This window comes from Nerophis lumbriciformis, linkage group LG08, assembly GCF_033978685.3.
Source record: "Nerophis lumbriciformis linkage group LG08, RoL_Nlum_v2.1, whole genome shotgun sequence".
Lineage (NCBI taxonomy): Eukaryota > Metazoa > Chordata > Actinopteri > Syngnathiformes > Syngnathidae > Nerophis > Nerophis lumbriciformis.
In genome coordinates, this window is record NC_084555.2 from 46,447,501 (window position 1) to 46,460,000 (window position 12,500).

General features: G+C 38.2%; 1 protein-coding gene across 8 annotated transcripts in view; it reads right to left on the reverse strand.

The window, feature by feature from the left end:
- The window catches only part of map4k5 (mitogen-activated protein kinase kinase kinase kinase 5), a 77,770-nt gene that overhangs the window by 17,484 nt on the left and 47,786 nt on the right, over positions 1-12,500 (reverse strand). For 2 of the 8 annotated variants that reach the window (XM_061969052.1, XM_061969055.1), the window contains 11 exons: positions 12,243-12,281; positions 11,866-11,907; positions 7,213-7,255; positions 5,357-5,567; positions 5,206-5,229; positions 5,023-5,108; positions 4,792-4,833; positions 4,560-4,644; positions 4,401-4,480; positions 1,805-1,865; positions 847-961 (listed from right to left, as the gene is read on the reverse strand). In XM_061969052.1, the coding sequence (XP_061825036.1) occupies positions 847-961; positions 1,805-1,865; positions 4,401-4,480; positions 4,560-4,644; positions 4,792-4,833; positions 5,023-5,108; positions 5,206-5,229; positions 5,357-5,567; positions 7,213-7,255; positions 11,866-11,907; positions 12,243-12,281 (828 nt within the window). The remainder of the gene's footprint in view (positions 1-846; positions 962-1,804; positions 1,866-4,400; positions 4,481-4,559; positions 4,645-4,791; positions 4,834-5,022; positions 5,109-5,205; positions 5,230-5,356; positions 5,568-7,212; positions 7,256-11,865; positions 11,908-12,242; positions 12,282-12,500) is intronic. The other 6 variants (XM_061969054.1, XM_061969057.1, XM_061969053.1 and 3 more) reach the window with 3 other exon arrangements.

Consider the following 12,500-nt stretch of genomic DNA (forward strand, 5'->3'; position numbering starts at 1 on the left):
ATAATATTATTTAGCTCATTCACGTAAGAGACTAGACGTATAAGATTTCATGGGATTTAGCGATTAGGAGTGACAGATTGTTTGGTAAACGTATAGCATGTTCTATATGTTATAGTTATTTGAATGACTCTTACCATAATATGTTACGTTAACATACCAGGCACGTTCTCAGTTGGTTATTTATGCCTCATATAACGGACACTTATTCAGCCTGTTGTTCATTATTCTTTATTTATTTTAAATTGCCTTTCAAATGTCTATTCTTAGTGTTGGGTTTTATCAAATAAATTTCCCCCAAAAAATGCGACTTATACTCCGGAGCGACTTATAGTCCGAAAAATACGGTACACCTCACGGGATGATACAAAACAAATACAAAACCAAACCAAAAATAAGTAAAATAATAAATATAAAGCAAACTTAATGATCATAATCTATCCTATTTATACAATTTTCCAATTACGGTAACTTATGCCACTGATTCCCAAATCGCGGTACGTGTATCCCTGGTGGTACGCGGGCTCCATCTAGTGGTACGCCAATGATTTGATTCACTATTTAAATACAATGTTTTATTTCCCTATATTCAAAGGCAGTGTTACTGCCCGAACTATGTGCAATGTTACAGTGTCCAAAATATTAAATATACTTGTTAAATAAAACCTCTGCCTTGACTGACTGACCTATGCAATCTATTTGAATCGTTTTGTCCATACTATAATTCTTGTTACTCATTGGGCTAAATCTGGGACCTCGGGTACTACATTTTGTGTCTTATGTTTGCTGGTATGACAAAGTTCCATGAATCCTTGAAAGATTTGCAACAAACAAACGAGCTGGTGTCACCTGGGGAGAATCTTGTCAGGAAACCGGTGAGTTTGGAACTGAGCGGCCAAGCCGGGCTTCTTCAGCTGCTCGAACAGCCCGATGAGATTGTGGGAGTACAGCTGGAAGTTTTTTCCTGCAGCACAATAGAACAATCCGGCGTCAACATCAGTTGGAGGGGGAAAGACGGGACAAACACAAAACATTGGATGGTGGATCCTGTGAGGCAGCTGTGACATTTAGCAAGATTAGACGTGAACAGCAGTAAAAACAGTGTGTGTGCGAAACGAGATTACCTTCTGATGAAGCCAGTTAGTAGAATGTCAGATGAAGCCAGGCGAGAGGAGGGTTGAGGTTTACGAGGGAAGAGCAAAAGAGGAACAGTAAGTAGACCTCATCAATGACAAAGCAATGAAAAGTAACATGGTTTAGTTTAGTTGTTTGTGTGGTAAATTCACTTCAAGTAACTTTGAAACCATTTGGATGTTTCACAGACTTGCAACAATGCAAAGTCACATTACTGCTGACCCAGCAACTTTAGAGGACTGCAAGTGAACCTGTTGGTCCAGCCAGGGAGCCTCCTAAGTTGGTGCTGATGTTACTGTTTAGTGTCATGAGTGGCGCTTGTACACTTTGCCTCACGCGCAATGATTAGACATTGATTACTTCTGTTAGCTTTTAGTTAATTACTAACAGTTACAACACACTTGCATAGGGGGAGCAAAAGCACAATTGTGGCTAAAATAATTTATATTTCAGCTCATTAGTTTAAAAACCTGCAAGGATCAGTAAATCTGCCATTGCGTAATCAGCACGTCGCGGTGACAGCTCTTAGAAGAGGCAGGCTTAGCAAACAAAAGGAACGTCGTCTATTTTCAGGGGTGGCGGCAACGCCAGATAACGCAGGGACAAAGGCAGCAGCGGGAGGCGATGACGCTGACCAGTGACGGGTGAGGCGGGAACTGCGATGGTCACTTACCCGATAAAGACATCAGGTTGTTGTTGATAACGTACAGCCATGTGCACTTCCTGGGAAAGAGCTGAAAGGAAAACAAAAGGTATGATCAACTACAACAGTGGAAACACATCAATACAGGTACGATACTACATTCCTCTAGTAATGTGACATTTTAGTGGAACTGTATTTAGCCCCTAAATGTGTGCCTTTAGGGATTAATATATATTAGGGTAGTCCTAGTCTGGGAATGTGTATTGATATTTTGATACTTGTCAAAATAAAAGGTACCACAAAAAATGTCATTATTGGCTTCATTTTAATAGAAAATCTTACAACACATCAAACATACATTTCTTATTGCACTTAAAGAACAATTTTAGAAGATTGGAAATAAAATTAACATGCATTAAACACACTGGGCTTTTATTATTGCACTAAAAGAAACATATTAGATGAATGGAATTAAAATTAAAAGGCATTAAACACACTAGGCATTTCTTATTGCACTAACAGAACAATTTATAATTTTCCATCTTAAATATAGTCTGCCACAATCTAGGATTAGGTTAGAATAGAATAAAAAAATATTCTTAAATTGTAGTAAATGCTTCATGATTTATAGTTTCCACACCTAAGACATGTAGTAGGTAAAATACACATTGTTGAAGATAAAACCCGAATTGTAGGAATTGGTTACAATATTCCATCAATTCACTTGCATTAGTTTATGCTATGTGGGCGGTTTTTGACTGCGCTAATAACTGGCAACAAGCCAACCAGCTGTGTGCGTATCTACGTATCTATATGTGCACAGCAGGGGAAATTGTTAACTACAATACACTTTATTGTGTGGCTATTATTTAAAAAAACAGTACAACTTAGTTAAAAGATTTTAGTGTGTGCTTAAGAACTTTATGAGCATATTCAACAATGCCGCGATAATAATGGTAACCATGATCATTTTGGTCAGAATAACTTAATTTCAAATAAGCAGTTAGTGAAAAATAAAAAATAATACAGAAATGACAATGAGCATTATTACACTACAAATGGATCAATACAAATACCAATAGAAATAGCGCTATTGATAAAGAACAATACTATCATTGCCATTTCTGTATTATTTTATATTTTCTAACTGCTTATTTGCTATTACTTTTACCATCATATTTGTACATGTCGTATTTGCTGATGTTGCTCTATTGTTGTTGTTGTTTGCTGTTGTTGTTTTTGTCTCTCTGTCTAATCCCCCTCTTGTCCCCACAATTTCCCCCTCTGTCTTCTTTTTTTTTCTCTTTCTATCCCCTCCTGCTCCAGCCTGGCTGTACTAAATGATAATATAAATACATTTAATAAAGTCAAATACAAATAAGGCAACAAGAGAAGTATCCTACACTTCTCTTTTGTAAAGTAAATCTGAACAGCCGACATGGGCATCTACATCAACTATATGATTTGCCTGAGAAGCTGGACAGGACAAAAAAAAAAAAAAAAAAAAGAATAACTTAATTTAGCCATTTTATTTTTGGTTGTGTATACTTAAGGGTATTCAACCCCCTCTTTAACAGAGACAGAAGCTGTCTATTGCTTTTGGTTGTGATTTGTATTCAAGTGTAACATTTTGCTGACAGAGTATGTTTTAATTGTATTATTATTTTTTTTTAAATTAAACTTCTTTTTAATTTACCGTATTTTTCGGAGTATAAGTTGCTCCGGAGTATAAGTCGCATCGGCCGAAAATGCATAATAAAGAAGAAAAAAAACATAAAAAAGTCGCACTGGAGTATAAGTCACATTTTTGGGGGAAATTTATTTGATAAAACCCAACACCAAGGATAGACATTTGAAAGACAATTTAAAATAAATAAAGAATAGTGAACAACAGGCTGAATAAGTGTACGTTATATGAGGCATAAATAACCAACTGAGAACGTGCCTGGTATGTTAACGTAACATATTATGGTAAGAGTCATTCAAATAACTATAACATATAGAACATGCTATACGTTTACCAAACAATCTGTCACTCCTAATCGCTAAATCCCATGAAATCTTATACGTCTAGTCTCTTACGTGAATGAACTAAATAATATTATTTGATATTTTACGGTAATGTGTTAATAATTTCACACATAAGTCGCTCCTGAGTATAAGTCACACCCCGGCCAAACTATGAAAAAAACTGCGACTTATAGTCCGAAAAATACGATAACTATTTAAAAGTTTATATTCCTATTACAATATTAAAATATATAATGGAAATACATTTGTATTTTTATTGCATTTAAAAGGACATTTTTGCAAAATTATTATGTATTACTATTACATCAGTGGTTAACGTACCGGTAGTCTCAAAAAAATGTTGGCTATAATATTGTTTAACGGCAATAAATTGTAAGGCAATATATCATCCAGCAAAATGTGTTATGGGCAGGTTTGTTTTTTGTGGAGAGACATCAATTTATTTCCAGATCAGTAAATATTTCTTAAATTCTGCCAATTTCTTTATAACTGTGGATATTCCCTTTCATTTTATCAGTCATGAAACTTGATGCATATGCAAGAGCTGCGTCAAGTATGTATGCAAAAATGTCTACTGAACTTGAATTATCTTTACCTGCTCCATTGTGGCTTCATGCAGCTCATTCAGATTCAGCGTGTAGATGCCATCCTCTGTCCCAAAGATCAGGTACTGGTCTAGGAGGAAATACTACATGTTATACATGTCAGGTACATGGCAAGTTGTGTTAAGTTGTGACGCTGTTGGCCGAGCTACCTTTGGTGTCCGGGTGGATCCAGGATGTGGCACAGTTGATCTTCAGAGGACATCCATCAAACACTTTGGAGAAACAGGCTCCCATCTGCCAAAGAAAAGCAAGAAAACTAAATATTTGCAAGAGATAGATGTCAGTGTGGTCACGGGCTTTATTTGTAAATTCAACCAGTCAGGGTTTAAGAGCAGAACCAAGCACTAAGCATCGTCATACAGCAGAAGAGACATCACTCACCAGCACTTTGGGTGTAGGCGGCAAACCGTTGATCGCTGGTTTCTATGAAAGAGACGACAACAGCGTAAAGAAGCCACAATGTCCCTAAATTTAGCTTCCACAATGAAGCTAACAAACAATACTGGGCTGCATTTATGTTCCTGCTAAGACATCAAAAATATCTGATTTCAGGTTCAAGAAGGTCAAATCTTTTCTCTGCGACAACCACTAAAATAAAAGCAGGAGACATACAGGAAATTCCTTCTTCATCCTCCGACACGCTCGGTTGGGTGCTGGCTTGGGGCTGCCGCCATTCTCGCTGCCATCAGAGTCATCGTCTGCAGTCACAGCGGACAAGATATTAATGTCAACGTCACTGGATCGTCATGCGGCTAACATTTGGCATGAGCTTATGTTTGCATCAAGCTACCTCACCTTTGCATTCAGATTTACTGACAGCTTCGTAAGAAAGAAGCCAGAAAATGAGGAGCGACAAAGCGGAAGAGAGATGAACACACATGCTGTCATGCACCTTTGCCAAAGAAAAAAAAAACGACACTCAGGAGGGGGATGTGTAGAATCCTACCTTGGTCTGAGGCTTGGGACAAGAGCCCGGGGCTGCTGACGCTGACTGAGAGAAAATCCGGAGACGAGCCCCCCGCCTTGTGGCCGTGATCTGGCGTGCTCTGCCTGCGCACCATTTGGCTCGGTCCGTTCTCCGAGTTGGGGAAGCGCCGCACCGTCAGGGACCGCTCATCGTTGAGGCCAATCTCCTCGGAGGGGCTGTGTACACGGGGCTGAGAAGGACGACCAGGGTGGCGGATTTAACTGAAACTGCAGATTAGGGCTCGAAAGGGCACATGATTTCGCAATGCATTGTGGGGGCTGAGTAGCCATTGTTGGTGGACTAAGTTTTTGTTTACATGGCTGTAGTCAACCAGCGGTATTGCGAGAGAGAGCAACAAACTGGATTAAAATGGATCGTACAAAAGAAAAAAAAACATTGGGACTGTACCAAAAAAAACAGCACCCTGTTCTAAAGGCTCGCCACCTTAAAAAAAAAAGGAAAATTGGTGGAAATGATCCATAGGAGCACGTGTCCTGTATCTTGTTCATCAACGGAGTTAGTTTTTATTAGGGGTGTGGGAAAAAATCGATTCAAATTCAAATCGCGATTCTCACGTTGAACGATTCAGTATCGATTCTCGTTTTTCAAAAATCGATTTTTTTTATTTTCTTTTTTTTATTAATCAATCCAACAAAACAATACACAGCAACACCATAACAATGCAATCCAATTCCAAAACCAAAAAAAGAAAAAAAAGAACAATAGTGTCACAGTGGCTTACACTTTCATCGCATCTCATAAGCTTGACAACACACTGTGTCCAATATTTTCACAAAGATAAAATAAGTCATATTTTGGTTCATTTAATAGTTAAAACAAATTTACATTATTGCAATCAGTTGATAAAACATTGTCCTTTACAATTATAAAAGCTTTTTACAAAAATCTACTACTCTGCTTGCATGTCAGCAGACTGGGGTAGATCCTGCTGAAATCCTATGTATGGAATGAATAGAGAATTGTTTTGAATCGAAAAAAATAACGTTTTTGAATGGAGAACCGCGTTGAATCGAATTTTTTTAATTTATAATCGAATCGTGACCCCAAGAATCGATATTGAATCGAATCGTGGGACACCCAAAGATTCGCAGCCCTAGTTTTTATACAGGTCAAACATTTCGGAATGTCAAGTTGGTAAAGGCTCACAGACAAATTAACTTTGGGTGTGTGCAAGACCTCAAAATTTTACATCATAGGTAAGTCGAGAACTTACTCCTGTTTTCAAACTATATATATTTCAAGTCTGAAATTTACCTTGCATTAATTTGGGACATTTTTTAAGTCTTCTCAGTTATTGATCCATGAATAGGGAGGGGTATTGCTTCTCCCCCCAAATATATGTTGTTCGTAACCCTCAGCTAGCTTAGTTTAGCAGCCAACGCTAACATCCGACTAAACGTTACGTGTGCAACAGAATAAAACAGGCATTGATTCAAACTTACCGGTGTGAAAATACGGTGAACACACTAACATGTACCAGGTGATAGGGTTAAAAGTCATGTTTGATCATATTACGACTGCTATCCAGACTATTCATCGTCTCACTAATTCACACTTCTTTGGCTTTGCTGTTACGCTTGAAATGAGAAAAATCCCACAAAATAATTTTTTCCCCTGAAACAATCATGACAACCATTGTGGCAGTTATTGATGCCACACGTTCGCGCCATGTTTTGAACTTGTTAAAGAAAAGAACACAAATTCGGGACAAAGTCTTCTATTCAGAGTGCATCGCGTTTCCACGTCTCACTTCCGAGTTCTATTATCGTTTTAATGCAAGGTAGTATCATCAGAAATGTGACAATGCCTCTTACCTTTGGGGGCCGAGGAGGAGGATACCCTGGCTTGAGTGTAGTGCTGGAATAGAACATGAAAGAAAATGTCAATGCTCACTTGAAAACAATGACGACACTTGAATCTACCACACTGGACATAACATTAGGTACACCTGCACAATCTAACCAGAGGCAAGAGCTGTAGAAAAACATGTTTTCAACAATATGCTGTTGTAATTTGCAGTAATAGAGCTTTTTTTAGTAATACAGCAGAAAACAATCACAATATTCAACGTATCGTTCAGTTTAATATGTTGTGGGTCACCGTTTTTAAACGCAAAAATATACCACCAACAACAGCGAGCATTTGTTACCAAAAGTGGTTTAAAAGAACATATCTAACAAATAAACGTTTATATTTGTCACAATTAGAAGTTTAACATTTTGATGATGGTCTATTACAGGGGTCCTCAAGTACAAATCTTGAAGGTCCACAAATGTTTTTTTGAAACAGGCTGGATCCGTTTATTATCGGTCAAGCTTATATAATAGCAGGAGGTAGGTAGTTTAACATTTTCTTAAAATTAACAAAAATAAAATAAATATCCAATAAAATACATGAAATATTTTCTTTGAAACAAAAATAAATAAGAACTTTGAAAAAATTTGTCCTCTGCATTTGACCCATCCCTTGATCACCCCCTGGGAGGTGAGGGGAGCAGTGGGCAGCAGCGGCGCTGCGCCCGGGAATCATTTTTGGTGATTTAACCCCCAATTCCAACCCTTGATGCTGAGTGCCAAGCAGGGAAGAATGCTGGTATGAGCTTTTAAACATAACCCGTTAACTGCTGCCAATCAAATGGTGAATAAGATACTCTTTAGGGTTCATATGTTTGTAAATCTGACTGTGTTGAAGTCAGTGCCTCACCAGCCATCAACCTCACCGCACGTTACTGCTCTGTTGCTATTTGTTGTTGTGTCATAGATTTAACAAAAATCTTGCTTGATGTTTCATATGGCTTTTTCAGCCTCGTGATTTCTTTTTTTCTTAGCTCTGAATCATGAGGAAATGTCTCTTCAAATTCGCGGTGCTCTTTCAGATAGTGACGTTTCAGATTTTCACTTTTCACCAGAGCAACAGTAGTGTTGCATAGTAGACACATTGGTCTGGTACTTGCAGTAGGTAGGATGAAAACATATTGCTCTGTCCATTCTTCCTTGAAACGTCGGTTTTCCCTGTCCACCTTTCTTTTACCAGCCTGAGCCAACTTGGAGCATGCCATTGTGATTTGATTCACATTTAGTGACTGACAAGTGAACAGTTAGCGAAGTAGCGATACGAGACAACTGTGTGCCTGCAGCGAAAGGTTCCATGCACTGTGCACATGACCCAGGTGGTAACAGCCTATCAGCGCGTCGTTGTGAAAGAGATGACAACCCATACCCCGGAATTAGCCAATCAGAGTGGCGTTCTCTCGCTCTCACTCCGTCTCTCTCTCTTTCTCTCTCTGAGAGAGAGAGAGAGAGAGAGAGGAGAGAGACGGAGTGAGTGAGACACGAGAAGTGTAAACGAAACGTGGAGATATTTGACTAAAAACAACAAAGAACGTTGACTTGCGCTAGCGATAACTCACAGATAAATACAATTATTATATTTTTTTATAATAATTATAATTATAATAATAAAAAAAACATTTTATTTATTTTTTATTTTTTTTACTATAATTCGTGCTGGGTCCGAACGGACACGTCGCTGGGTCCGGACATGGACCGCGGTCCGCCTGTTGAGGATCACTGGTCTATTATGTCAACCTCACGCTGTACATGTATTATAGATATGGTGGTATTTCCATTTCAAAATGCTTGCAATATAATGCAGTCGTATGTGATGGTAACAAAGGAGAGAACTTGGGAGTACTCCCGTCAATCAAATTCTTTTGTTAGACGTAAACTACATCTCTCTTGATACTTTGCACCAGGGGTCGGCAACCTTCAGCATACAAAGAGCCATTGGAGCCCATTTCCCCCCAAATAAAACCCACCTAGAGCCACAAACTCTGTTAGATTCCTAAAATGACGATAACACCACTTAGTTTCCTTACACTTGTGCTATAGGACTTGTGAAAATAAACACTTATTTGATGTATTTCTGGGTATAATGAAGCAAATCATCAAATTATTTTGAACATTAGAAAAAAATACACTGTTCCTTCCCTTATTAATGAATAAAAAAATACAAATCAACTCATTCCAATGTTCTAAAGGCATACAACTGTGGCATATTCATTTGACTAAACATTTTAAACAACTACCGAGTCATCAATAAAAACAGCAAATTAATAAAAATATAAATAAATAAAATGTTTCTCTTTTTTTGATCCGTCCATTGCGAGGGGTTGACCGCTAAAACAATACAATTGCATGGCAGCAAGAGAAGGGCTGTGACATACACTTCCATCGACAATATATTACAATGTGTTTTATTTTCATATGACAAGATCCCAGAACTCTCCAAAATAACAACTGTTGAATTACAATAAACTAAATAAAATGAAATATAATAAATCAAGTAACCATTATTTGTTGACATTCGGTTTTAAAGCCAAAGGGAGCCACGGCGGAGGCATGAAAGAGCCGCATGCGGCTCCAGAGCCGCGGGTTGCAGACCCCTGCTTTGCACAGTGCATGCGAGCAGAGCGAAGAACTTCCTGCGAAGTTTAAACCAGAAGTATGGACACATTTTGGTTTTACGGTGAACACAAAAACGATTAGAGGAGAAATCATGATGTTGAAGTCTCTCGTTGGTCCCATGAACGAACAGACAAGCAATTATTTCCTTTGGGTGTAAATCCTTGTGTGGGTGCACGGACGTGCAAAAAATATGACAAAAAAAACACTGCACACCGCTGTGTCTACAACAAGGAATACGAGTAATAGGCCACTTAATGAACGGTCACTCGGAGATTATCCTTGATGTTAAACAAAACATCAATTTGTGAGGTATTTACCGCATTAAAAGTTAAATTGTCAATAAACCCTTTAAGAACCAGCATTCTCCTAATACAAAAATCTCCGCTGCAGAAGCCGATGCTTCTCAAGAAGTTAAGTTGAAAAACACTAAACTGAACATTGTTTTACACTTATGTTTACAGTCACTTTAAAGCAGTGCTTGTCAATGACTTTCTGTTACGCCCATCCGAGGGAGAAGACAAATATTTCGCGCCCACTCCCACTCTCAGCCGCGACTATAAAAAATATAATTTTCCTATAAAATTGTTATAAAATACGCCTCTGCATAACATAACATAGTATCCTTAACATTAAAGAACACAAACAAGAAAAATATAGAGGAACTTACAACAAAGAATAACTTTAATAACATTATTTTTTTAGTCTAACAGAAAATATTTAAAGTGCATCAATTTGCCTGACTCAAAAGAATAATAATCTTTAAACTATAAACATTTTGACTGACCACTTGATACTGAAAATTAAAATTGGATTAACTCAATAAATAATTGTCATATTTAACAGCAACATCAACACACTCTCTGCCGTGACTATAGATAGCATCATTTGTAAATTAAATTGTTATAAGTAGACCTCTGCATAACACTGTATACTTAACATTAAAGAAAACAAGAAAATAAATAAATATAGATGAACTTTTTAAACTACCGGTGTTAACATTTCTTGACCGACTTAAGCCATTTGATAAAGAAAAATGTAATTAAATAAACTCAATAAAGAATAATACATTCAAATTGATCAGCAACATTAACTTAAAATACTACTTCTCAATTATTTTCTGTTAGGAAGACGAAAACATTAGCTTGAGTTGTTGTGTAGCTATCTTAGCCTTCTAATGTAAGACAACAGCGTCACTGTCCCCTGACAAAAAAAATATTTTTAATTGGATCCTTCGGTATTTGGCAATGGACGAGTAAGTTATACAATCCGCTATTACGTTCGCGATGTAGCTCATAGTTTAATTTATGGCCTTGAGCCTCCACGGTTTACAACTCAAATCATCCGTTATTTACTTGATACATTGTAAAATAGAAAAGTCAATATATTAACCAGGATCTAGCATTAGAAAGTTACGGATTCAGTTGAAGTTTAACCTTTGCCAGCCTATAGTTCCAAACTGTATGTCAGCCGGGCTTTGTTCTCATCTCTCGTCCGGCTGCATCGCCGCCTCCTTTAGTGCTGGTAACAAAACACGGTGAGCCGCTGATCTCGCTATTTCATCTGGGACGTTGTGTTGTGATGAGAGTCACTCAAAACAGATGGCTTGTGGCGGTCACCGATGTCCAAAATGCACCATAACAGCAAAATAGCTACAAAACCCTACAAAACATTTCTGCTGGGCGGCGGCTAATGCGCAATCACCGTGACGTGTGGTAAGCAAAGGTTAATTTGCATCAAACAACTCTCCTCTCAAAACTGTTTTAAAAGAGAACTAAAGAAATGGCTTCAAAATCGGTCTGTAAAACAAAATACATGCAAAATTTTCAACAAAAAAACACCATTACATGTTATGTAGACTACAAGGAAGTGTTTAAATGTAGATAGAAAATCATGATATGACCCCTTTAACACTACTCAACCGAAACAGACAGAATTTTGGACACATCTGAGCAAGAACTGTGCGGGCGTTCCTAATGTTGCATGCAGGTGAGTTTTACGCACATTTCGACGTCTTCCAAGTCTTCCAGATGAGCGACGTGTCCCCTGCAGCAAGCAAACAAGTGAGGAGAAAGGAAGGAGCATTCAGGATGGTTCATGGAGGTATTATTGTGCTGCTAGGAGGGGAGGGCGTGGATGCATTTTGAGTCGGAAAATATACAGACTACTGATTTGACCAGAGTTTTGGAACGTTCCAATTTGTGGCTTTCAGGAGTCCAAAAGCTGGATGGTGAAAGTCCACAAATGTAATGCAATCAGAGCAAGATGATGCAAGATGTTTGGATTTTTTGTCTGCCCCTACTCGGTCAGCTCGTGTTTGTAGGCTTGTGATCATGGGTGGTGAGATGCAGACTAGTACAGCAAACAGTGTTAAGGGTTACCGTTGGAACAATTCGTCCTCAACGCTTTTGAGGAGGCTCCTTCAGGGGGAACAAGGCGAGAGACAGGCCGACGGCCGAAAAGGGGACAAGAGGAGGTGGACGGAGAAAAAAAAAAAGACAAGCAAAGCAAAGGGAGACGTAAGACAGAGCTTAATTACAGGTGGACAAGTCAGAACAAATAAAACAGCAAAGCAAAGGGGAGTTCATGCTCGGTGCAAACATTGTAAACCATTCAGTCATGTAGTGATTGGAACTTTC